At 42.0% G+C, this 27879-nt stretch overlaps 1 protein-coding gene across 5 annotated transcripts in view; it reads right to left on the bottom strand.

Annotated features, from left to right (window-relative positions):
* The window catches only part of col6a4a (collagen, type VI, alpha 4a), a 108342-nt gene that overhangs the window by 14218 nt on the left and 66245 nt on the right, over positions 1 to 27879 (bottom strand). For all 5 annotated transcript variants that reach the window (XM_047361402.1, XM_047361404.1, XM_047361406.1 and 2 more), the window contains 21 exons: positions 27089 to 27142; positions 26442 to 26513; positions 26329 to 26355; positions 26158 to 26202; positions 24152 to 24205; positions 23530 to 23592; positions 22182 to 22247; positions 18989 to 19042; positions 16630 to 16665; positions 16487 to 16549; positions 16126 to 16188; positions 14869 to 14931; positions 14658 to 14720; positions 14536 to 14586; positions 14395 to 14430; positions 7122 to 7184; positions 6975 to 7037; positions 1886 to 1921; positions 1768 to 1804; positions 1676 to 1687; positions 406 to 899 (listed from right to left, as the gene is read on the bottom strand). In XM_047361402.1, coding sequence (XP_047217358.1) covers positions 406 to 899; positions 1676 to 1687; positions 1768 to 1804; positions 1886 to 1921; positions 6975 to 7037; positions 7122 to 7184; positions 14395 to 14430; positions 14536 to 14586; positions 14658 to 14720; positions 14869 to 14931; positions 16126 to 16188; positions 16487 to 16549; positions 16630 to 16665; positions 18989 to 19042; positions 22182 to 22247; positions 23530 to 23592; positions 24152 to 24205; positions 26158 to 26202; positions 26329 to 26355; positions 26442 to 26513; positions 27089 to 27142 — 1515 coding nt within the window. The remainder of the gene's footprint in view (positions 1 to 405; positions 900 to 1675; positions 1688 to 1767; positions 1805 to 1885; positions 1922 to 6974; positions 7038 to 7121; positions 7185 to 14394; positions 14431 to 14535; positions 14587 to 14657; positions 14721 to 14868; positions 14932 to 16125; positions 16189 to 16486; positions 16550 to 16629; positions 16666 to 18988; positions 19043 to 22181; positions 22248 to 23529; positions 23593 to 24151; positions 24206 to 26157; positions 26203 to 26328; positions 26356 to 26441; positions 26514 to 27088; positions 27143 to 27879) is intronic.

The following is a 27879-nucleotide window of genomic DNA, read 5'->3' as shown; positions in this document are numbered from 1 at the left end:
CTTTCTGGTGGATTTTGCCAAATGTAAATTTGTTTTGGGACTTGTAAAAGTGTTTTGCATGTTGTTAAATTGTTTTCTGAAATCTTAATTTGTCTTAAGGTCCAAAAAAAGTGTTTCAGACTTCGTAATGTTGGTTTATGCCTCCCGGCCACCATAAGAATCACATTGTCTGCCAATGAATAACTTCACCCTGCTTTAAAGTTTCTGTCATAAACAAAGATATATAATTCTAACTCTGACTGTGATCAGAAAAGTCTTCTTGGATAATGTCGCATTCAACAGGTTTAGGAAAAAATCTTTGACTACTATTAGCAAATAAACCTCAATGCAGCAGAGACCAGAACTGACCAGATGTTTAAATAGCCTAGCCAATTGTTGGTTGGATCACTGAGTGCTGAGACCTACCTCTATGGAACTTCGAATCTCAGGAGCTCTGCTCAGAGAAATAACTGCTGGGACGATGTTCAGGGCTCGGTATTCCATTACAGCGGTCACAATGTCATTAACCTCCTCTGAACGCCCGCTAGAAAAGAAAACTGCCACCTTCCTCAGCATCGTTCCAGCTCGCACATGTTTGAAGACATTCTGACCCACGAAGCGCATTGAAGCACCTAAGAGCGGCTTGTTGGACGTCCTCTCCAAGGCAATATTTTGTACTGCTTCTTTCAGCTGGGCCTTCCGGCGGTAGTCCTGGAAGCGGATCAGGTATTTGGTGTAGCTGCTGAATCCCACCACGGCGACACGGGCACCTCTTGGACAGTTGCTCTCTGCAATGTTGATGTCCTCCAGCAGAGACAGGAGGGCGGAACGCTGCCTCTCGAAGGCACTTGGAGTCACACCATCAGACATATCCAGACCAAAGACCAGCTCTGTGGGATATGCCGGGCACTCTGAGTGACCTTAAAATCAGCGAAGAAGAATTTGAGTTTAGCAGAACTGAAAGAAAGAAAATTATGAAGGAATTTGTCCAGCCATGATTAATTTCTTTAATTAGGACTGAAGCACATTTATCACTTCAGTAGCTTTACACTTTTAGTTCTGTTGTCATCATGATTTTACTTTGACTGCTCCTCCATAGGTCAACTTTCTTGTGATCAGCTCGGAAAGTCTAGCATGCCCAATTTGTTAAATGCATCAAAACTAAGAAATCCCACCGTGTCCAGTCTATCTATGAATTAAGCAGCAGAATGTATCGTCATGCTCTTCTTCTGAAGAACTCATATAAAGGTTTGAAGCTGATGCTGTGATGCCAAAATGGCCAAACATCTAGTAACGTCCCTTTCTTTGAAACTTTATTTTGAATTTTTCTGCAGGAACAAACAGTAGAGGGTTAGGGCATACACAAAGGAAAAGATGCATTATGTTTAACAAGTAACACTTTCATTTCTGTTGGACTAATTAAGACCATGCAGCTCATTTTCATGTTTTATTAAATTAGAACTCTGAATACGTCAAAATCAACAGGTCAGAACCAGAAATCGTTACCAGCCAGACTCTAAATAAATAAAGTGTTGCTGTTCAACCAGCCAAGCAGGGATTCTGTGTTGTGGCTGTAAGCACCCAGATTCAACACATGCTGCACAGTTTCCCTCCTCTTCCCTGCAGATGCTCTGCCTCTTATGAAGTCAGGAGGGACCAGCAGCAGGTTTGTGACCGTCTGAGTGGAGATACGTACCAATGGAGCAAGCTGTGAGGAAAGAAGAGATCAGCTGCACGTTTTATGTCCTGATGTGCTTTGAGGAATCTCTGGAGGAGCTGTGAACTTACCACAGTTGTCTCTGATGTAGGTGACCAGCTGACACTCCTGACAGAACAGACAGCAGGTGTGAATAGTGGCTGCAGCTTTAGACAGAACCAGGTAAGAACATTTCTCAGGTGGACTTACAGTCATAGACTTGAATCCAGGAGGACCTCGGAGACCCTACAGAGATCCAAACAGAGACGATCATAACATTTTCTTTATTTGATTTTGTTTGTCATGTTTGTGCGAAAACCTTTCAGCTTAATCTCTCATGTCCTGTTCGTTTACTGGTAATTAATGAGAATATTGGTAACATTTGTACAGAACTTCACCTTTTTTGAACCTCAAAGTTGATGTGGTTCAATTGTTGATCTGAAGCTTCCTTGTTATTATCTAATAACTTCTTGTCTCTCCGTGTCAAACAGGGATGGAAAACATTTCATATCTGTCAGACTTTTACATATAAATGAAATCTACTGCTGTCGCTGTGGAGGAGTTCTGGTCCACTTTTCTGTCTAATGTTGCTTAAGGTTCCTGCTCTGCTCTCTGAAGGACCCACCACAGCATTTCAGTCAAGCCGAGATCTGGACTTGATACTTCTGGTTTTCTGTCATTCTGTTTTAGATCTGCTGCTGTGTTTGGGATCATGGTTCTGTTGATGACACAGTTTGTCAGAGTCTGGGTCTGTGTGTGTTTGGTGTACTTGTCTGCATAACCATCCAGTGTTTCACAGTTGGTGCTGGAGCTCTCAGGTGCTCTGGATGACAGGTGTCTCCTATCTGCTGATTGCTTGGAGGAGTACTTAAGCGGGACGCTGCCAGCATTTCGACGCCAGAGTGTTTGGCTTAGTGGTAACAAGCTCAGCTTCTATTGATTTTTCCGCTTCGTTCATTTAAGGATTGTGCCTTAAAGTCTGCATTTTTTCATGCCTTAGACAAGGTTCTAAAGTATGAGTTAGCTCTGGTTGAACCTCCCACATTGGATGAAGTATTTTCTTTGGCCACAAGAGTGGATAACAGAATAAGGGACAGAAGGAGAACCAGAACAGAATGGTCTAGTAATAGACCACAGACTAACTTTTCACCCATTGCTAAACCCTTTCAGCCCTTAGCTACTGGGTCAGAACCTATGTTGAACCCTGCCAAAAGACAGGGTCCGCTAACCATGAAGGGGGGGTTGGCGGACCATTCTTTAAATAGTGAAGCCCCTAGACTCAGCTTGCCAGCAACTATCATAGTTAACCAACAAACTTTGACTATGTTCGCCTTGGTCGATTCTGGAAGTGAACAGAATTTAATTGACTCAGGATTAGTACGCAAAGCCAGAATTGAAATAGAACCACTTGCTTCCCTGCGATCTGCATTAGCCCTTGATGGACAGGTTTTACAGCGAATTACAGATCAGACTAAACCCATTGACCTTTTGTTATCAGGAAACCATGGAGAGAAGATATCCTTTTTTGTATTTCCAGTATCACAGGGCTCCTTGGTCTTAGGTTGTGAAAACATAATACTCATCTTGATTGGTTGGAGGGTCGCGTTGAATCTTGGTTCATTAGTTGCCACTCATCTTGCCTCCAGTCAGCGTTCGTTCCGAGCTTTTCAGAACAGAGTAGTGAGGAGAACGAGGACATTGATCTATCACATGTACCCCCAGAATATCATGACCTCAAGGGAGTCTTTAGTAAGAACAAGGCTTTGTCCTTACCACCCCATAGGCCTTATGACTGCGCTATCGACCTCCTCCCTGGCGCCCCCTTACCATCTAACAGACTATATAATATCTCTCGTCCCGAACAGAAATCAATGGAGAATTATATTAATGAGTCCTCATCTGCAGGAATAATCCGACCATCTTCTTCACCTCTTGGGGCCGGATTTTTCTTTGTAGGGAAAAAGGTTGGGTCATTAAGACACTGTATTGACTATAGGGGTCTTAATCAAATCACTGTCAAAAACAAGTATCCTCTTCCACTACTTTCCTCAGCTTTTGAACCGGTTCATGGTGCCACAGTATTTACTAAACTAGATCTGAGAAATGCTTACCATCTTGTTAGGATCCGCCATGGGGATGAGTGGAAGACGGCCTTCAAGACTCCACTCGGTCACTTTGAATACCTGGTCATGCCATTTGGTCTATGCAATGCTCCTGCTGTCTTCCAGGCCCTTGTTAACGATGTGGTTAGAGATTTTCTGAACATTTTTGTTTTTGTATATCTAGATGACATTTTGATCTACTCAAAGGACATTGAGGAGCATCGTCGCCATGTTCGCCAAGTACTTCAACGTCTTCTAGAAAACCGCCTCTTTGTGAAGGGTGAAAAATGTGAGTTTCACCAAACCTCTGTCACCTTTTTAGGATACATTCTCGAGGGTGGACAGGTACAATCTGAGCCCGAGAAGATTAAGGCAGTCTTGGAGTGGCCTGTACCGGACACCCGCAAAGCATTACAGAGATTCCTCGGATTTGCAAACTTTTACAGACACTTCATAAGAAATTACAGTCAGACAGCTGCACCTCTTACTGCCTTAACCTCTTCAAAGGTTTAATTTTCATGGCCACCTGAGGCTGAAGAAGCATTCCAGGCACTAAAGAGGAAGCTCTCACAAGCTCCCATCTTAATTCACCCTGACTCTTCAAAACAATTTATTTTAGAGGTTGATGTCTCTGATATTGGGGTTGGGGCAGTGTTATCGCAGAATTCAGAGGATGGGAGACTACATCCTTGTGCTTTCTTTTCACACAGACTGAACAACGCAGAGAGAAATTATGACATTGGAGATAGAAAACTATTAGCTATTAAGTTAGCTCTTGAGGAATGGCGTCACTGGCTTGAGGGCGCGGAACATGCAGTTCAAGTCTGGACGGACCATAAGAACTTGGCTTACATACAGTCAGCTAAAAGATTGAACCCACGTCAGTCCCGGTGGTCTTTGTTCTTTTTACATTTTGATCTTTATATTTCTTTCAGACCTGGACCTAAGAACACTAAACCTGATGCACTCTCCAGACAGTTTGCAGTAGATGATTCAATAAAGGAGCCAGTTGGACGGTCGGGGCACTTAGGTGGGAGATGGAAGACATAATCCACAGAGCACAACAACAGGAACCCGACCCTGGCACAGGACCCCCAAATCGTACCTATGTCCCACTTCAGGTTCGTCATAGACTCATTGATTGGTTGCACACAGCTAAGTTTTCTGCTCATCCCGGAGTTAGCAGGACAATAGCTCTCATACAGAGAAGAGTTTGGAGGCCTTCAGTTCATAAGGATGTTAAACACTTTGTTCAAGCTAGTTCCACATGTGCCAGAACGAAAACCAGCAATCAACCACCCGCTGGTCTCCTCCAACCACTCAACATTCCTGGTCGTCCCTGGTCGCATATCGCTTTGGACTTTGTTTCCGGTTTACCCTTATCTTCAGGTATGACTACAATTCACTAAGACATGCCATCTCATCCCACTCAGGAAACTTCTGTCAGCTCTGCAAACAGCCAAACTTCTCACCAAACATGTTTTTCGTTTGCATGGAATACCACATACTAGCTGCCTTTGTTTTCTGCCGATGAGACAGACATCACGGATCCCTCGGTCCACCATCACATCCGACGCTGCAAATCCATATGGAACTTCACCATCCAAACCCTCCAATGAACGGCAGAACAGAAAAAATTATTCGCTGATCGACGACGCCGACCTGCCCCGGAATATCTGCCCGGCCAAAAGGTTTGGTTATCAGCACGTGATGTACCACTGAAGTCTATGTCCTGAAAGCTTTCAACTCGTTTCATCGGACCTGATGAGATTGAGACAGTGATCAGTCCCTCAGCGGTTCGTCTCCGTCTACCTGCAAGCCTTCGCATAGATCCTACGTTTCATGTATCACAGATAAAGCCTTGGATCCCTGGTGCTGCAACTTCTTCTGGGCCGCCAGGCGGCGGCTATTGAGGGGGGGATGATGTCAGAGTCTGAGTCCGTGTGTGTTAGTGTATGTGCTGGTGTGTGTGTGTGTTTGGTGTACTTGTCTGCATAACCATTCAGTGTTCCAGTTGGTGCTGGACTTCTCAGGTGCGCTGGATGACAGGTGTCTCCTATCTGCTGATTGCTTGGAGGAGTACAGCATTTCGACGCCAAAGTGTTTGGCTTAGTGGTAACAAGCTCAGCTTCTACTGATTTTTCCGCTTCGTTCATGTGCTTCTAGTAACTTTGTATTTTGCTCCCTCGCAGGTTTTTACTTGAGGCTTTGTTTACTTTGCTGAGTTCTGACTTCGTTCCAGAGTTTCTCTGAACATCTGGATAATCAACTACTGAGTTTCGGATCTACCTTCTTGTGGATTTCTCTCACTACTGTCTGAACCTTTTGGACATGGACCAAGCTGGCGGCTTCCCGTTTCCTTCAACTCCAGGACCAAGGCATAAGCGTACCCTGTTCCATCCTCCATCACAAGCATCGGCACCTGAGCTCCATTTGGTTGGCACCAAGACCACAACTAAAAGACAACTGAACGATCTCTCTTCGCAAGTTAAGACACTGGATCTCTGTACCCCTGGTGGTTCAAGCTACAGCAAATTAGTAAGCCATTTCTCAGATCTAAGTAATCAGTTGCTTCATATTATTTGTTTGTTCACCAGTCCATTCTTCTTCCTTCCCGTACAGTTGGTGTTTCCAGTCCTCGTCCCTGATTACGTTGCTGACAATAAACCCGTAAAACGTTTACTTCTGAGTGTTCTCTGTATGTGGATCAAAACTGTACTGAAAATGACACAGTTTGAACAGAGCTTCAGCTGGTGGACAGATGGGCTCATCTTTGATTCCAGAATACTTTGGTATACAGAGGACATCACGGTCCACTCAATGACTGCAAGGTGCCCGGGTCCTGTGGCTCCAAATCATTATCCGTCCTGCACTAAGCCTCACATCTGTTTAAAGGTGCTGATCTGCTGTGTTTGGTTTCCTCCATCATGGTTATGTTCATTATGGTCAAACATCTGTAATTTGGGACAGAGGACATTGTCCTAGGATTCAACCCTCAGTGTTTTTCTAATTATCCTGTAATGGCCTTTAACCTTTAACCTGCTAACTGAGGCCAGTAACCAGCTGACAAATCTAGATTTTTTTTTTCTGGAAATCAAATATTTCTTCAGACTTTTCAACCTCTGGATATTCTCTCTCTCCACAGGACACAATTCACCATGAAGGTCTGCTGGGTTTAAATTAATTTGCACACTCACTCTGTGTCCTGAATATCCCGGTTCTCCAGGCACTCCAGATTCTCCTGCCAGGCCTGAGTTCCCCTGCATCAATGCAAACACAAAAATCACAGACCTCCTAGCAGAGGAAAACCTTTTATTCTGAAGTCCTAATGGGACAGAACTCACCGCCCGACCTCTGTTCCCTTTGCTTCCAGGTTCACCTTTTGGTCCCTGCAGCCCGTCCTCCCCCTGCAGAGAAAAAACCTTTTGTTAACATTTCCAAACATCATCAGGAAGCAGTCGGAGTATCTTTGAACACATCTCATCCTGACAGAGAGCAGCTGCTGCAGGATTTGACAGGAAACTGAACAATAATCCATACATCCAAGGAAAGGTTTCCATCCACATACACCACAGGGAAATAAATAAAGCTGACTGGAACCAAAAGATTCCCAACTGCTAAGGATGTTGGGTCACAGCTGTTGCACATCAGACAACTGAAGGTGAGTAACCCTAACCCTGAGCTCCAGTCTATGTTAAAATGTTCCAAACTAAATCGGATTCTCTAGTTCACAGAAGAACCTATTTCAGAATCACCTGAATGGTTCTAAAATCCTGGTTTCTTTCTAGCAAACTGTTATTGTTAATCAAAGAGTGGGAGCCTGGAAGTGAATTAATAAGGAAAAAGACTGGATAAAAATTCACAACAGGACTGGAGGTCAGAAGAGTTCAGATCAATCAGCCTCCAATACTGATAGTTTTGGTATTGGATCGGATGCCAGGCTGAGGCTGATCCAGACCTTCGACTCCATGGTCCTGTGCTGCCGAGGACCATTTTTACAAATGTTACTCAGTACGTTTAAACCTGCAGCCATATTGTTCTTGGCCAGTCAGATGTTAACATATACATAGTAGTTCCATATGCACTACCTGGCCACTTTATTAGGGACAGGATCATCCCCTTTTACCTGCAGAACCGCTGTCATTCTTTGTGGCATGGTGTTAACAATGTGTCAGAGACATGCCTCAGAGAGGTTGGTCCATATTGACAGGTTAGCATCATACACGTAGTTCTTGACTGAAGTCTGATAATTGAAGCATTTTTGTCTGGACAGCTGCTGCTAACTAAAACGTTCTCTGTTTCAGTCCATTCTCTGTGAACCCACGAGATGGTTGCAGCATCAACACCTTCAAATGCATTGAGCTGCTGTCATGTGATTCCCTCTCTGTGTTAATATGCAATTAATCTGCTGAACCTATTGCAATAGCAAAAACATTAAGAATGCTCGTACATTATTTGCCACGGTCGACAGGTTGTAACTGTAGCATCTGAACTCCACTCTACCAGGGCCTTCTGTTAGGACTTGCGAGCTCTGGTGTGTCGTGGCGCGTGTCAGGCTCTGGTGTGTCGTGGCGCGTGTCAGACTCTGGTGTGTCGTGGCGCGTGTCAGGCTCTGGTGTGTCGTGGCGCGTGTCAGACTCTGGTGTGTCGTGGCGCGTGTCAGGCTCTGGTGTGTCGTGGCGCGTGTCAGACTCTGGTGTGTCGTGGCGCGTGTCAGGCTCTGGTGTGTCGTGGCGCGTGTCAGGCTCTGGTGTGTCGTGGCGCGTGTCAGACTCTGGTGTGTCGTGGCGCGTGTCAGACTCTGGTGTGTCGTGGCGCGTGTCAGACTCTGGTGTGTCGTGGCGCGTGTCAGGCTCTGGTGTGTCGTGGCGCGTGTCAGGCTCTGGTGTGTCGTGGCGCGTGTCAGACTCTGGTGTGTCGTGGCGCGTGTCAGGCTCTGGTGTGTCGTGGCGCGTGTCAGGGTCTGGTGTGTCGTGGCGCGTGTCAGACTCTGGTGTGTCGTGGCGCGTGTCAGGCTCTGGTGTGTCGTGGCGCGTGTCAGACTCTGGTGTGTCGTGGCGCGTGTCAGGCTCTGGTGTGTCGTGGCGCGTGTCAGGCTCTGGTGTGTCGTGGCGCGTGTCAGGCTCTGGTGTGTCGTGGCGCGTGTCAGACTCTGGTGTGTCGTGGCGCGTGTCAGACTCTGGTGTGTCGTGGCGCGTGTCAGACTCTGGTGTGTCGTGGCGCGTGTCAGACTCTGGTGTGTCGTGGCGCGTGTCAGGCTCTGGTGTGTCGTGGCGCGTGTCAGACTCTGGTGTGTCGTGGCGCGTGTCAGGCTCTGGTGTGTCGTGGCGCGTGTCAGGGTCTGGTGTGTCGTGGCGCGTGTCAGACTCTGGTGTGTCGTGGCGCGTGTCAGGCTCTGGTGTGTCGTGGCGCGTGTCAGACTCTGGTGTGTCGTGGCGCGTGTCAGGCTCTGGTGTGTCGTGGCGCGTGTCAGGCTCTGGTGTGTCGTGGCGCGTGTCAGGCTCTGGTGTGTCGTGGCGCGTGTCAGACTCTGGTGTGTCGTGGCGCGTGTCAGACTCTGGTGTGTCGTGGCGCGTGTCAGGGTCTGGTGTGTCATGGTGTGCGTCAGGCTCTACAAAATCAGTCATAAAGTCTGGTGCATAGTCAGTGAAAGTCAAAGAGTCAGTCCGTATTTCCAGTAGCACCCCCAAGAGGAAACTGAGCAGGTGCTCTGGACCAGGTCGTGGAAGCAGCCCGACCACGGGCTCCACCGGAACTAGGCGAGGTTCAGATGACCCTGAAGAGGCCAGCTGTGGCTGTTGTGGCTTGGCTGCATGCTGTGGATCAGGATACTTGGGGCTCTGTGCTGCTTTTACGGCCACCAGAAGAGGGTCGAAGGGACCTCCAGCAGAAAGAGGAGCTGGAGCGTCGAGCCATCCCTCCGCAATGAATTCGGCCTGAAGAACAGAGTGCACCAGGTCCAGATCCTCTGGGTGATCCATTAGATGGAGCATGAATCCACAGCAACGATTCTTCATGGACTTCCTCTTCATTTCCTCCAGCCCGGCTTGAACCCAACTCGGGGCTGGAGGCTGCACCGGCGGCTGGAGAACTGCAGAGGGCGCTGAGTGACCATCACCCAACTCAGGGGAAAACAGCTGCGAGGAAACCATGGCTGGCGGACCCTCCGTGGACGGGTAGGAGGCGTCCACCCGGAAATCCCCAATGGCGACTGCTTTGTGGCGACGACGTCGGCGGCGTGAGGAGGTGGCCGAGACTGTCGGAGGTAAACTGGAGCGCTTCCGACCTGGTATGAGAAATGGCTGATTCCAGCCTCCTCCATTTCCTGGAGCAACAAGGGCGAAGGTAATATCTCCACCTCTTCACCATGCAGTTTCCTCAATTCCTCCTCCTGCTGTCGTATCCATGTTTTCAGCTCTTTAGCTCTGTCTGCTTGGTCCTTTTGGCTGGTTCCTTCTGTCACGTTGTGGTTTTGGATTGGACCAAAGTGCAGACAAGAGCTCAGCAGACAAATCTACTCTGCAGAACCAGAACCAGAACCAAACATGGAGAAGCAGCTTTTAGTTCTTATGCTCCACTAATCTGGAAAAAAACTCCCAGAAAACTGTAAAAGCGCTGAAACCCTAAGTTGCTTTAAATCAAGATTAAAAACTTATTTGTTTAGCGTGGCCTTTGACTGGGCCATCTAAACATTATTAGTTAAGTTTTCAGTCCAACTTTCCTTTCATTTTCTTGTCAATCATTCTATTCTCTTTATTTTATTCTTTTTTAATTACCTCTGTTGTTTGATTTTATCATTTGATTTGTTTTTCTGTGTCTGTATCTGTGTATATTTTCATTGTAATTGTATGTACAGCGCTTTGAGTGTCTCGTTGCTGAAAAGCGCTACATAAATAAACTTACCTTACCTCACTGAAGGATGCTGTTTTTCTTACCCTGTTGTTAGGATCCAGGGCTAATTAGAGGAGCACTGAAGAAATCTACCCCACAGAAAGCAACTCTTTGTAGGGAGGATACATTAAATAAAACAGACTAAACTTACAGGACACAAAGGAACCAGTAGTAACAAGACAGCAGGTTTAACAGAACCTATACAACTGTAAAGGAAGCATATCATGCTGTCACCAGGGCTGCTGTGGGACTTTCTAACCACTCTCTGGTCCATCTTATCCAGACCTACAGGCAGAAATTAAAAGCTTCCAAACCTGTGGTTCAGACTGTTAAGAAGTGGACTGATGAGTCAAACCACATGTTACAAACCTGCTTTGACTGCACAGATGGACTGTTTTTGAAACTTCAGCCACTGATTTAAACCAACTTACTGAGGTGGTGACATCATACATCAGTTTCTGTGAGGACATGTGTGTGCAGAGCAAGACCTTCTGCACATACAGTAACAATAAACCTTGGTTCACTTCTCATCTGAGGCAGCTGCGCAGGGATAAGGAAGAGGCTCACAGCAGTGTGGACCGGGCCCTGTATGTGCAGACCAGGGACAAACTGACCAAGGAGATGAAAGCAGCGAAGAGAAGCTAGAGAACAGCTTCTTGCTGCTTGAAATGGTTTGAAAAACCTGACTGCCTACAGGAGACCTTCCCCCAACCCTGAGCAGAATCCTCACCTGGTAAATCAGGTGAATGGCTTCTACTGCAGTTATGAAAAGCAGCAGTTCAACCCTTAACCCAACTCCTCCACATCTCATTCAGACACTAATTCTCTCCATACACCAACCAACCCCTACCTTCAGACCCCCTGCCTGCACTAAGGATCTCAGAGGAAGATGTAAACAGGCTCTTTCAGCGCCTGAAAACAAAGAAGGCCTCAGGACCTGATGATGTCTCCCCATCATGCCTGAGAGCCTGCGCCGACCAACTGGCCCCAATCTTCACTGAGATCTTCAACAAGTCTCTGGAGCTGTGTGAGGTTCCCTCCTGCTTCAAATGCTCCACCATCATCCCAGAACCCAAGAACCCCACCATCACAGGACTAAATGACTACAGGCCTGTCGCCCTGACATCTGTGGTCATGAAATCCTTTGAGCTTCTGGTGTTGAAGAACCTGAAGGACATCACAGGCCCCCTGAGGGACCTCCTGCAGTTGGTGGGCAAACAGGTCGGCAGATGATGCAGTTAACCTGGGACTACTCTTCATCCTGCAACACCTCAACCACCCAGGAATGTACGCCAGGACTTCAGCTCCACCTTCAACACCATCAACCCAGACATCCTCCACCAGAAGCTCATCCAGCTCAAAGGTGTGTTCTCTCCCCACTCCTCTTCTCCCTCTATACTAATGACTGGACCTCAGCGGACTCGTTCGTGAAACTCCTTAAGTTTGCAGATGACACCACTGTCATTGGACTGATCCAGGACGGTGATGAGTCTGCATACAGACAGGAGGTGGATCGGCTGGTCCACTGGTGCGGTCAGAACTACCTTGAACTTAACCCACTCAAGACTGAAGAGATGATGGTAGACTTTCGGAGAACACCACCCCCATACACCCCCCTCACCATCCTCAACAACACTGTATCGGCCGTGGATCACTTCAGGTTCTTAGGAACCACCATCTCTGAGGACCTGAGATGGTCTTCACACATAGACACTGTTCAGAAGAAGGTCCAGCAGAGACTGTACTTCCTGAGGCAACTCAAGAAGTTCAACCTTCCACAGGAGCTGCTGGTCATCTTCTACACTGCCATCATTCAGTCTGTCTTGTCTTCATCCATCTCAGTCTAGTTTGGATCATCCACAAAACAGGACAGGTCCAGACTGCAACGAATAATCAGGTCTGCAGAGAGAATAATCAGAGCTGACCTTCCCTCCATCCAGGACTTATACAGGTCAAGGGTCAAGAAAAGAGCTGCTAACATCTCTGCAGACCCCACACACCCTGCACATAAACTGTTCAGAGCTTTACCTTCAGGTGGCGCTACAGAGCACTGTTCACTAAAACCAGCCGCCACAGAGACAGTTTCTTCCTCCAGGATGTTTCTCTGATGAACTCTTGACAGTCAGAGGTCCAGAACAACACCAAAAAACTTGGACTGATCTCATGTTATATTCTATTGGAAAGTCAGTTGTGTTTATATGTACATTTAAAAAGATATTATTTATTATTGAGAGCAAAGTGGACCAGAGTCAAATTCCTTGTTGGCAATAAAGCTGATTCTGATTCTGGATAAATAGACGACCCGACAATGAGGGAATAGAGAACAGAGACTTAAATACAACAAAAATCAGGTGAGTGCAAACAAACACAAAACAGGTGCAGATCATGACAGTAGTAACTTCTGGATGGACCCTGGTCTAAAGGTAGAGTTTTGTGGTGGGAGGATGTGAAGCAGTTCATATTTTCTATTATCTTTCATTAGAACAGAGTGATCTGTGTTATTTATCAAATAAAACATTTAAACCCAGTCACTCATGTTAAATATCAGTGTTTACCTGCAAATATATGAAGAAAATGTTTTAATCTCAATGAAAACATTGATAAACTGAACTAAAAGAAGATCAGACCTCTGCTTCCAACATCTGTGGAGGCTGAGGGAAGAAAAACCATTTCAAGGATTTAAATGTTTTATGATGGTTTTATGTCCGAGATACAAATAAAACTCTTCATATCTGAAGTTATAATGAAGCAGACGTCAGCTGCATTATTACAAACTTCATCTGACTTTAAAGTGATTTTAATTGAGTTTCAGGTGGAGCTGCTGTGAAATAATGAGGTGTCTACAGATCACCAGGTTGTAATCTTGACTGCAGCTTTATTCTCTATTCTTCTCGCTCCACAAGCAAGTAAACATATCACCCTTTAAAGTTTGTCAAGAGTTGGAGGACATATGTTATAAAGTTTCTGCTGTGACAGAACATCCGTCTCTCCTCGGCAGAAACTCAACAGTTGGGATCTGTGACAATCCTTGGCCTGTAATCCATAACTGATACGAAATAATCTGAGATTAATGCTGTATTGGTCTGTTTTAATCCTAATCTGGACTGTGTTCTGGGAGAAGATCTTTGTCCTCAGATCACTGAAGGTGAAGCAGCAACGCTCCTACAGGAGAACGACCTCCAGGCTTGAAGTCCACAGTGGAAACACCACAGCTGATGCATGGCATAAATCACAAGATTCCATGAAATTAAGTTCAGAGAGAAGAACCTTCTGGGTCACACAGTCCAAGTTCGCCTTTCCAGAGTCTTCTGGATGCAAGTCCTCCCTCCGATCCTTTCACCAACATAATTTCCTCCTTAAAGGTAAAGTCACACCACCCTTCACCCATGCGTCTGACACCAGCCAGCATTAACACACCACAAAGACCAGTGAACAGATGTTCCTCCACAAGTTGGATCAGAACATGGCTGCCTGCTCAGAACATCAGAGAGAATCAAGCAGCTCTTCTCCACATGCAGGCAAGCACTGCAGCAGCCCATCAGGTGTGTAGTTGACTCATGCTGCCTTCTTCAACAACAGAAACAATACAAATATTCTGAAGCAAAATAGCTGAGAGAACATAGCAGAACATCAGCAGATATTTCAATCCAGGTATCAGCACCAGATTAAAGCCAGTGATGTTTAATCTGGTTTAATCTGATCTGAGGTCAGTGGAAACAGACTCACCATTAGACCAGGATAACCAGGGAATCCAGGGTCTCCCTGTACAAACACAAACATTATCTTATTCATCTAAGCTGAAATAAAATCAGATTTTCAAAGTGATGAAACAATCAGAGCTCCTGATCTCTCTAGGATCAGCCCTACCTTTGCACCTTGAGATCCTGCAGGTCCGATACCATCTCTGCCATCCTGACCCTGAAACAGAACTCTGTCAGAACCAGAACCATATTTGCATCATCCAGTTTAAACAAGCAGGCGTCTCATACCGGCGCTCCTCTGGGTCCCTGTGGTCCTGGAGCTCCTGGAACACCTGGATCTCCTGGTTGGCCCTTGAACAGCAGCAACAGCTTGTTATTCATTTAGTTTGATAAGATCATCTCTGATCCATTACACTGGCTGCAGATTCTGAACAGCCGACATATCACTGATCCATTCTGGGGTCAACAGCAGCTGAACCACTGAAATGGTGTCAGGCACCTTTGATCCAATCGCTCCGCGACGTCCAACAGGTCCCGATTCTCCCATTGGTCCTGGTGCGCCCTGCAGGAAACCACAAGTAGCAGAATCAGAGCAGGTGACTGCTCTCTGATTTCGGAGAGTCCCTGAATGCGTCATTAAGAGTCATAGAGGAGGAAACAGCAGTGAGTTAGCTTGTTGGTCCACATCTGCAGACTGATCCTCTTAGTTCTTGATGACATATTTAGGAAAACATTTTTATGTTCTGAATCAAATGTTAAGAGACATTAAAACAGTGGGGCCCAAAGGGGCCCCTTGTGGAGTCCCCTGTTCTTTTTGGGGTGCATATTAATAACATTCTACAAGTGGTCAGAGGAGAACTGGGCAGAACTCTAAACAACACAGTGCAGGATGATGCACCTCAGTGAAGGTACCACTTAGATGATCCAACCACTGAGCGTCATCTGAGCCCACAGAGCTGATGTGTCTACCAGGCATCCTCTGGGCCTGCTGACCTTCACTCCCAGATGCAGATGCTTCAGCCCTCTGTTGGCTGTTCTAGACATGCAGGCTCCAAGTCAGTCATTGCATCATGATCTCTGCATTTCAGTAAACCCTTCTTCTACCTGCAGCCTTTATGTTGACCTGAACTACAGAACATCTGCCGCTGTCTCATCTTCTACATCATGCAGATCCCTGTTTAACTCAGTGACTAATTAGTTCACTGGTCTCTAGTAAAGAGACCAGTGTTCTCCAGGATTTATGATGCAATTAAAGGCAGAAAACAAGCAGACACATTCTGTAGTGTTGACAGCATGATGAAGATCTGGTGACTGAAAGGTCTCCTGAAGTTCACAGAGGAACATGGAGTGGAAATTCCCATTTCTGTTCCAACTCGCAAATCTTTGGAAATATTTTAAACATAAAGTCAAGATTAATAATATAAAATATTTTTGATCTTATTCTCATGTTTGCAGAGTTTGTTGTTTAGATAATTATTGTTTTGACCGATGATGGGCATCATTATTTATGAATAAAAAGAAATCATGACAACAAAAAATTCAAATAAAGCAACATAAAATAAAACAAGAAGATCGTTTTAATTTCTGCCTGGATTCATTCAAAGTGAAGTAAGGAATGTTTAATGAGAGCAGCATGAATACATTTACTTGTTGAGTGTTTTTAAGAAGCTGAGGAAGAAGAAATTATAAAGTCAAAACAAAAAGCATGTTAGTTTAAAGTCTCTTTATGAAAGTGAGAGGAAATATCCCAGCTGACCTGGGGTCCGGGAAGACCAAGGGCTCCTCTCGGTCCTGGTGGACCTTGGACCCCTCCGGGACCCTGCAGAGACAATAGCAATATTACAGAAGCTCACCTTCCAGGTCTCACTCTGAGCACTCTGAACAGTTTTGAAAAGTATCTTTCTTTTCAGGAAATGTGTCAGAAACACTAATTTGTAGTCCTGTGTAAAAGAAAAGTTTGTAAAATTAGATCTTAGCCTAAGAAGCAACATCTGCAGAACCTGGTTGACTTAAAAGTTCTAAAACTGGGCAGTTCTCAGCACACCAGGACTGCTTCAGTGGATAAAACATATAAAAGATGCTACTGGCTGAGAGTTGCTGAATGGCTGCGTTCGCACCTGAGGACCGGAAGCACCTTGGATACCTTGTAGTCCTGGAGAACCACGGGGTCCAGTTGAGCCCTGCAGGAACACAAGCAGTTTTAAATGGGTTTCCTGGTGTTTAAAGCAGCATCGATGACACTGAGTGTTGGTTTTATTACCTTTTCACCTGGATCTCCTCTTCTTCCAGTCTGACCCTGCACAGCAGAGATGTTGGAAGAAGAACTGATGACCTCATGTCAATTTACAGCTTCATGATGTTTCTAATTTCTTATTTTACAGAGCTGGACCAATCAGGAAGAAGGAACTAATGTGACTGGATTAAATATGGATGGATGGATGATGGATGGATGGATGGATGGATGATGGATGGATGGATGATGGATGGATGATAGATGGATGATGGATGGATGGATGATGGATGGATGATGGATGGATGGATGGATGGATGGATGGATGGATGATGGATGGATGGATGGATGGATGATGGATGGATGGATGATGGATGGATGGATGATGGATGGATGATGGATGGATGATGGATGGATGGATGATGGATGGATGATGGATGGATGGATGATGGATGGATGGATGGATGGATGGATGGATGGATGATGGATGGATGGATGAATGGATGATGGATGGATGGATGATGGATGGATGGATGATGGATGGATGATGGATGGATGGATGATGGATGGATGGATGGATGGATGATGGATGGATGATGGATGGATGGATGATGGATGGATGATGGATGGATGGATGGATGATAGATGGATGGATGATGGATGGATGGATGATGGATGGATGATAGATGGATGGATGGATGATGGATGGATGGATGATGGATGGATGATAGATGGATGGATAGATGGATGGATGGATGATGGATGGATGGATAGATGGATGGATGGATGATGGATGGATGGATGGATGGATGATGGATGGATGGATGGATGGATGATGGATGGATGGATGGATGATGGATGGATGATGGATGGATGGATGGATGGATGATGGATGGATGGATGATGGATGGATGATGGATGGATGGATGATGGATGGATGATGGATGGACGATGGATGGATGATGGATGGATGGATGATGGATGGATGGATGATGGATGGATGGATGGATGGATGGATGATGGATGGATGGATGATGGATGGATGGATGAATGGATGATGGATGGATGGATGATGGATGGATGGATGATGGATGGATGATGGATGGATGGATGATGGATGGATGGATGGATGGATGATGGATGGATGATGGATGGATGGATGATGGATGGATGATGGATGGATGGATGGATGATAGATGGATGGATGGATGGATGGATGGATGGATGGATGGATGATGGATGGATGATGGATGGATGGATGATGGATGGATGATGGATGGATGGATGGATGATAGATGGATGGATGATGGATGGATGGATGATGGATGGATGGATGATGGATGGATGATAGATGGATGGATGGATGATGGATGGATGGATGGATGGATGATGGATGGATGATAGATGGATGGATGGATGATGGATGGATGATAGATGGATGGATGGATGATAGATGGATGGATGATGGATGGATGGATGATGGATGGATGGATGATGGATGGATGATAGATGGATGGATGGATGATAGATGGATGGATGGATGGATGGATGGATGATAGATGGATGGATGGATGATGGATGGATGATAGATGGATGGATGGATGATGGATGGATGGATGATAGATGGATGGATGATGGATGGATGGATGATAGATGGATGGATGGATGATGGATGGATGATAGATGGATGGATGGATGATGGATGGATGATAGATGGATGGATGGATAGATGGATGGATGATGGATGGATGGATGATGGATGGATGGATGATAGATGGATGGATGGATCCAGATTAAAAAGTTTGACATCAGAAGGAAACAACAGGAGTGAGCAGGTGTCGGGGGAGTTCTGACCAATAGAAAGGTTTTTAAAGTTTTAAAACATCCATGAAACAAATGATGATCCTGTTTTGATTTTCCAACATTATTCCACCAGATTTCACAATTGAAATGACTTGTTTTAAATCTCCTTTTTATTCAAGAATTCATAATATGTCTGAGATTTTGTTGCTAGAAAATAGAGCAGAATTTTTCAAATAAACCAGTAAATGTGGTCCGGAACTGATGGCTTCAGTTTCTCACAGTTACACTGGACTTCAGACGAGGAGCCTTTAAATACTGGTGGAGAAAATGTTTGGATCAGAACCTGGAGACTATTCCATAGACTTCAGCTGCATTGTATCCAACACACTGCAAACTGGAGCAGCTCAACTGCTCATAGTTGCTATAATTAAAAAAGAAACATTTAAAAGATGGAACATTTCACAGGATTATTAGAAATTTCAACAAAAAAATGATCTTTTAGCTACACTTCTGTCAAACATGATGGCATTTTCCAGCTGAGGACCAGACGGTGCTGCAGAACTAGCAGAACTAAACCAAGTCTCACCGGGTTGCCAATATCGCCGCTCTCTCCTCGCGGTCCATCCGGTCCTGCAGGCCCCTGTTGGTTCAAACACAAAACACAGACTCTCTGGACTTAAATGACCCGGAAACATCAGAATGAACAGTTTTGTTCTGGTTCTGCATCAGGGCTGTAAGTCTCCATATGGACAGTTTATCCATCAAAGGTATTTTCTACTTTTCAGACACTTCAGGCCTAAACTCAGCGGGACGAGCTTCCTTTGGCTTTTGAGTCAGGACTCATTTAAGAAGAACTATTTATTCAACTGGTTTTTCCTTGAAGATCTCTTTGAGTGTTATTATATTTTGTATGATTTCATATGTGTCTTTTGGATCATGTTTTACAGACCATGTCTTTGGTTTTTATTGGGGAAAGAAGCTTTCAATGATTTCCTCTTAAACTTTGTAGTTTGAGGTTATTCTCTCACTGTTCTGCTGAGTTTAATAAACTTTATTTAATCAACTTTATTTAATCAACTTTATTTAATCAACTTTATTAAATAAACTTTATTTAATAAACTTTATGTAATAAACTTTATTTAATAAACTTTATTTAATAAACTTTATTTAATCAACTTTATTTAATCAACTTTATGTAATAAACTTTATTTAATAAACTTTATTTAATAAACTTTATTTAATCAACTTTATTTAATCAACTTTATTTAATCAACTTTATTTAATCAACTTTATTTAATAAACTTTATTTAATCAACTTTATTTAATAAACTTTATTTAATCAACTTTATTTAATAAACTTTATTTAATAAACTTTATTTAATCAACTTTATTTAATAAACTTTATTTAATAAATTTATTTAATAAACTTTATTTAATCAACTTTATTTAATAAACTTTATTTAATCAACTTTATTTAATAAACTTTATTTAATAAACTTTATTTAATCAACTTTATTTAATCAACTTTATTTAATAAACTTTATTTAATCAACTTTATTTAATCAACTTTATTTAATCAACTTTATTTAATCAACTTTATTTAATCAACTTTTTTTAATAAATTTATTTAATCAACTTTATTTAATAAACTTTATTTAATCAACTTTATGTAATAAACTTTATTTAATAAATTTATTTAATAAACTTTATTTAATCAACTTTATTTAATAAACTTTATTTAATCAACTTTATTTAATAAACTTTATTTAATCAACTTTATTTAATAAACTTTATTTAATCAACTTTATTTAATAAACTTTATTTAATCAACTTTATTTAATCAACTTTATTTAATCAACTTTATTTAATAAACTTTATTTAATAAATTTATTTAATAAACTTTATTTAATAAACTTTATTTAATCAACTTTATTTAATAAACTTTATTTAATAAATTTATTTAATAAACTTTATTTAATCAACTTTATTTAATAAACTTTATTTAATCAACTTTATTTAATCAACTTTATTTAATCAACTTTATTTAATAAACTTTATTTAATCAACTTTATTTAATCAACTTTATTTAATCAACTTTTTTTAATAAATTTATTTAATAAACTTTATTTAATAAACTTTATTTAATCAACTTTATTTAATCAACTTTATTTAATAAACTTTATTTAATCAACTTTATTTAATCAACTTTATTTAATAAACTTTATTTAATAAACTTTATTTAATAAACTTTATTTAATCAACTTTATTTAATCAACTTTATTTAATCAACTTTATTTAATCAACTTTATTTAATAAACTTTATTTAATCAACTTTATTTAATCAACTTTATTTAATCAACTTTATTTAATCAACTTTATTTAATCAACTTTTTTTAATAAATTTATTTAATCAACTTTATTTAATAAACTTTATTTAATCAACTTTATGTAATAAACTTTATTTAATAAATTTATTTAATAAACTTTATTTAATCAACTTTATTTAATAAACTTTATTTAATCAACTTTATTTAATAAACTTTATTTAATCAACTTTATTTAATAAACTTTATTAAATAAACTTTATTTAATCAACTTTATTTAATCAACTTTATTTAATCAACTTTATTTAATCAACTTTATTTAATAAACTTTATTTAATAAATTTATTTAATAAACTTTATTTAATAAACTTTATTTAATCAACTTTATTTAATAAACTTTATTTAATCAACTTTATTTAATCAACTTTATTTAATCAACTTTATTTAATAAACTTTATTTAATCAACTTTATTTAATCAACTTTATTTAATCAACTTTTTTTAATAAATTTATTTAATAAACTTTATTTAATAAACTTTATTTAATCAACTTTATTTAATCAACTTTATTTAATAAACTTTATTTAATCAACTTTATTTAATCAACTTTATTTAATAAACTTTATTTAATAAACTTTATTTAATAAACTTTATTTAATAAACTTTATTTAATCAACTTTATTTAATCAACTTTATTTAATAAACTTTATTTAATCAACTTTATTTAATAAACTTTATTTAATAAACTTTATTTAATAAACTTTATTTAATCAACTTTATTTAATCAACTTTATTTAATCAACTTTATTTAATCAACTTTATTTAATAAACTTTATTTAATAAACTTTATTTAATAAACTTTATTTAATCAACTTTATTTAATCAACTTGATTTAATCAACTTGATTTAATCAACTTTATTTAATAAACTTTATTTAATAAACTTTATTTGGGACTGGTGCAGCAGTGGCGTGGGGAAAGACGTGACCAGAGATATGGAGGCCACGGATGCAGAGGTTCTGGGTTCGAGTCCCTCTTGCCCCTCTATCTCCACCCCATTTCCTGTCAGTCCACTTTCAAAATAGAGGCCACTAAAATGAAAAAACTTTATTTGAGCCTCAATGAAACGCTTCAGTTTCCTTCAGGCATTTACTGCTGTGTTTTATGGTGTCTTCCTGTTTTTTACCATTCTGTGTAACATGGTTCTGTTAGGATTCTTCGGGTTTTGGTCTGAGACAGGTGCTAAATAAATATGTATCTGCACACAGATATTTCTCTGCAGAGACAATAATCTTCTTCATTAATTGGATGAATATCCTCTTTCTTCAGCTGACTCACCTGGTTACATAATGGAGGGGGAATAAAACATTTTACTGTAATTATATTTATCCTCGTTAGCTTTAAACTGATGGCTCACAGCCTTGATCTCAACATCTGAACCGCTTGGTGTCTGTTACCTGTAAACCTGGGTTCCCCGCTTGTCCTTTGGCTCCTGGAGACGTGTTATCAGTGCCTGGTTCACCCTGTAACATGGAACAGATGTTGGACTCATGTGAAGTAAGTTTGGTTAAACACTGTAAATCACTGAATCAATGACTTTATTCTCTCAGTTAAAGCTGCTGGTTTTCTTCAGGTTCTCCTGCTTCCAGGAACATTTATACCAAGGTAACAGGTTGTCTGATGATCTGCTCCTCATCCTATAACTGAGAGACCACCAAGAACATCTTTCCTACAGTGAAGCATGGTGGTGGAAGCAACATACTGTGGGCCTGGTGAATGAATCGGTTAAATGCAGGAAAGAGAAATGAGTGTGGGATGGATGTTTTCTCTTGATAAAGACATTTATTCTGAACATGTTGCTAACGTTGCTTCTCCTACATGAACTTCTCCTGCTTCATCATCGGAAGGAAGATTTTTTCCTTAAAAAACCACCAAAACTCAAAAATTCCAGAGGCGCCAAATTTAAAGAAACATAAGGAGTCTTGCATGTAATCTTTAGATAAACTGGTTCTGAAGTTTCTTTTTCCTACCTTCTTTAACAATCAAATTGGATTTGGGATGTTGCACCAGGAAATGCATCGTTATTTCAGTGTTCCAGAAAGATCTCAACATCTGCTGCTGGTTTACTCCCTGCACATCCGGTCTGTTCAGCTGGATCCCTTCGTGTTTTAACTGGCTGCTTCTTTACGGAAAAATAAAACCAATAAAGACAGAAGCTGATGTCTGGTTTCTTTAAAGGATTTTTAGGCTCTGAAGCTCTGAAAATGTATCAGTCACACTGAGTTCTGGAATGTTTCTAGAAAGATTCCTGGTGAGTTCCAGGAAGGTTCCAGGAAAATTCCAGGTGAACTCCAGAAAAGTGAGTTCTGGATCCTGTAAGTCGAGGGGTAGTATATTATGGGGTGCTACTAAACATCTGTATTTTGTCTTCTCTAACCACACAGGATGCTTTGTTATATTTTCTTATTCTCATCTTTCTGATTTTACACATTTATATGAATTATTGCATAGAATTATGGTTACATATTTATCTCATCATTGTGTTAGAAGAGTCCAGTTAGTCTGACTCTAACCAGCTCCTCAGGTGGATCTGCCTTCTGATTGGACGGTTTGTAATGGAGTTGTCACTGGGAGAAGATTAGAGTTTAACTTTCTATCTTCGGAGTCCCACAGGGAGTTGTGTTTGGCAGCTGGAAAAGTTTCACGGGATGAGGGAGTTAAATTAAAACCACTGAAAGCTGAAAATATTCTGGACTGTCGCTTGACTCCATCTTCATGCTGCTTCAATTCAGGTTTTAAACTCACCGGATCTCCTCTCAGTCCTCGCTGTCCTTTCAGTCCCAGTTCCCCTCTGATTCCCGGGGTACCCTGTGGATGACAGGGTCAGAGGTCAGTGCCTCCAGATTGACTGAGACCCACCAATCTGAAGGTGAAACACCAAACAGCAGCTCCTCTGATCCAATCAGAGGAACCGAGCAGTTTCAGGTCTCCAGATGAATTATCAAGTGTATTTAATGAGTTATAAGTTGTTGGTTCCAGGCTGGTTCCTCCAGCAGGAAGCCTGTCTGATAACTTCAGTTTCACTGCTTCATTTCTTTGTTTTCAGTGTTTCAGAATCAGAGATCTGTGTTGAACAGTTTAGAAGTTATTAGGATGAACTTATTCCATAAAACCCGATCGGTTCTGGTGGAGGAGATGCTCTCGTTACTGAACTTCTCCTGGGATCAGTAGATACCTTCTGCTTCTTCTGTTGTCATGAGTCCATTTTTATATGAACATAATTTTTCCTGGTTTCTAACATTTTAAAGGTAATTAACTTTAACATTTTGAGCCTTAGCTTCAATTGGAGGAGCTGAATGAAGGAAATGAGGTGTTCAGATGCAATCTGATCCAAACAGAGATAAATTCTGATCAGGGAAGAGTTTACCGGGTTTCCTGGTTGTCCACTTTCTCCTCGAGCTCCACCTTTTCCCGTCTCTCCCTGCAAACAGAAGCAGAAAACCGTTTTAGCCTGAAGAAATCCCTCCAATCAGCTCGTTTCCTGATTTAATCAGAGATGAAAACCAGAACAGAGGACGACTGTATTTATGATCCGCGAGAGGCACCACCCATGATCCGGCTGTTGTCCTCTCAGTGTCTTCGTTTCTCCTCAGAGATCATTCAGACAGGTGACCACGCCTCAGCATGTTACATCTGATCCACACGCCCAGCTAACAGAATGAGTTCTGAAGATTTCCACACAGAAAACTGAAGTCTCTTTTGGAACCAACTGGGCTTTCAAACCTGACTGAGAAGCTGAATTTTTTGTTTTTATTGCATTGAAAACAGCTCATAAAACCTTATTGTTTTACAATAAACACATTGAGGATACACTTTCAGTGTTTAACCCTTTCTCTCTCCTAGACATGGCTACTGACTGAGCTTCTACTGTAACTAACTCTATGTTCTCTCTTTCAGACTCTAACCTTGAAAACTGTCTCAGAGTTTATCTGTTCTTTCTTTCTAGGTGAAACGACTAAAGGAGCTACATCCATTAACATTTACTTTTCCTTCCCATAGAAAGTACTCCTGGATCAGTGCTTCTTTGTTCTCTTTGTGTCTCTGCTCTGTTCTCTCAAACCTCCAGTCGGTCGTGGCAGATGGCCGCTCACACTGAGCCTGGTTCTGGTTCTGCTGGAGGTTTCTTCCTGTTAAAAGGGAGTTTTTCCTCTCCACTGTCGCTACATGCATGCTCAGTATGAGGGATTGCTGCAAAGTCAACACCAGTGACTGTCCACTGTCTCTACATGCTCATCCAGGAGGAGTGAATGCTGCAAGTCACTGACTGGATGCAATCTGCTGGGTTTCCTTAGATAGAAAAACTTTTTATCCAATTTGAATAAATAACTGAATCTGACTGAACTGTTCAATGGTTACGATTAATTGGAATGTATGAACCTGACTGTTGTGAAGAACCTTGAGACGACATGTGTTGTGAATTGGTGCTATATAAATAAACTGAATTGAAAGGAATTGAACTTGGTGGGAATAGTTGTAGGTATGATATGATTAATAATCTAATAATTAACCTTCTACTACTTCCTGTTGTCTTCTATGTCATCTATAAAATTTCTCTGTTGCTGACAGATGTGGTGTCAAAGTGTCTGGACAGAGACGTTTGCCTCTGATCAGGCTGTAAATTGAACATTTACTGTCAGAGTATATGTGTGAGCTGGGACATGGATACAGTGCTGCAGATTGTTTATGCTGCCTGTAGTCCTTTTTCTTAACAGTAAGGGTCACTGTGGATAAATTCCACGCAGCAGGAAGGACAGCAGAATAAAACATCTAGAAAGTTAATCAAAGTCCACATTCTGAAGTTATCAGCGGCGGTTTTTAAAGACGTCGCTGATCTCAGGTGTCTTTATGTCTCCTTGGAGGTACCAGCTCCCTGCTGCAGGTGTTAAATCATTTTCAGGAATCTCAGTTATGTTCACAAACTGAGAGAACATCAGGAAACCCTGAAGAGGACCAAGAATTGGACCTACATGCTTCTGTCATCTCAACAACCCTGAATAACAGCTCTGAGGTTCTGTTCTGTTCTGTCATCTGGGTTTGGTTTCCCTTCCCAACAGTATTAGTGGCCCCCATGTAACCAGCCCTGACTAAACGCCTCTGATCCAGAGCAGAACGTTCTGTCTTCAGATGTAACGGCCTATTTCAAGTGATTAAAAGCTGATTCATTGAAGTAATGACTGATAACTGACCTGTTTTCTCATTTAAAACTGAAAACGTAAGAAAATGTTAAGGTCATGCTGCCGCAGACCTGCTTCTCTGGTCCAGATCCAATGTGAGCCTAAAAGTTCTTGAGATGACCTGAAATGTTTGACTCTCTCAGCATCTGCAGATCCCACAGAACCTTGATGCTGCTGCTGTGAGGTGTGATGTTGGTACCTGTTCTCCGTCTACTCCATTCAGTCCATCCTCTCCATCTTCACCCTGCAGCATTAGAACCACAGTCCTCTAATGAGACTTTGTCTGGATTGAAATGTTTATCCAAACATTCCTGAGTCCGTGCAGCTCATCCTATCGCCTCCGACATTCCAGCTGCTCTGAGTCACTCACCCTGTTTCCACGAAGACCTCGTCCACCCTGCAGAGACAAGCAGCTGCAACAGTCAGTTCTGTCAGGGTTTACAGAGATGAAAACTCAGAAGACTGAACTGAGATCTGTTGTACCTTCTGTCCTCTGAGTCCAGGACAGCCTTGGACTCCCGGAGGTCCGCCGGGCCCAGAAGGACCTCTTTCACCCTGCAGAGACAGAGCTGATTCAGTCCTGGTCATGTCCATGCAGGCAGCATGTTAGCCTCCACATGTGGGAACTTAGAGGTTCTGTGAAGATTCTTCTAGCTCCAACATTGGCTCAGCAGGTTTGGACCAAATATAAAAGCTGAGAGCGATTTTAACCCGCAGCTCACCAAGTTCGGTCTCTGTTGGACACTCTGGGTTACAGGGGACTTAAATGCAGCAATATTTAGATTCATATGGACTCTTTGTTTGAGAAGAAGAATGAAGAAACATGATGAGACCAGATGAGCAGAGAAGAGACAAAAGTGACAAAAAAGACTAGAAGAATCCTGATGAGATGGGACACATCAAGAAAAGACAAGACAATCAGGAATAAATAGGCAGGAGATAAGATGAGACAAGAAGAAAAGAGAAAGGATGAGTTCGGCCAAAAAAAAAAAGATACAAGTCAGGCTGAGATGAGCTGAAACGTGATGGGACATGAAAAAAGAGACAGGAGAAGACAGCTGGACAGATCAGAGTGTAAAGCTGAATTTAAAAGAGAATAAATGAGAGTAAAAAGGTTGAAAGTGACTCACAGCGACACCTTCCTCTCCTGGGAAGCCTGGGTACCCCTTCTGTCCCTGAACGCCCTGGTTCATGAAGACACACCACAGAGTTAGAGACAGAAATGTCCATTGCAGCTCACAGAAGACAGAAAGCTTCATGTCTCTACGTGTAGTACCTGCATCCTCTAATAATACACACGTTACAGTTTATCACCATTCAGCACAGAAATGTTCATCCTCAGCAGGAAGCTAACAAACAGAAGAGCCACTGCAGCTAAATCAGTGTTATAAATCCAAGATGGTCACACTACAGCATGTTCGGACTTTCTATACAATTTCCATTTCACTAAACAGACAGACAGACACTTTAAAACGTCTGAAACCACAGACTGCAGGGCTGTAACAGGGATCAAAACTTCCACCCACCAGTTTATGGTCTAAACATCAACCGTCCACAACATTACCAGGACCGGTCCTCCACCTCAGCACTGGTCCAACTATCTCATGCATCTACAAGCATCTTCTGTGTCTGACTGCGGATGTTTTAGTGACTGCCTGATAAGGTTATTGCTCCACTCATGATGCCACCACTTCTGCTCTCTGGTGGTTGTTTTAGACATTGAGTCGGATCTCTGACATCCGCATGGCTGTTCCTTTGTTCCTGACAGTGAAGGATTTATAAAATGTGAAGATAAATAATCCACTGGATCTACATTTTGTTTCTGAGTTTCTCGTCATTTGAATGAAAATGTTTCCAGAAGCAAAAGGCTGAGGAACTTTCTATTCCTGGGAATTTTCTCAGTAAACTTCAGGGTTATCTG

Source organism: Girardinichthys multiradiatus, chromosome 3 (genome assembly GCF_021462225.1).
Source record: "Girardinichthys multiradiatus isolate DD_20200921_A chromosome 3, DD_fGirMul_XY1, whole genome shotgun sequence".
NCBI lineage: Eukaryota > Metazoa > Chordata > Actinopteri > Cyprinodontiformes > Goodeidae > Girardinichthys > Girardinichthys multiradiatus.
The sequence above is the reverse complement of the archived record's forward strand: the minus strand, read 5'-3'. Positions and strand labels throughout refer to the sequence as shown.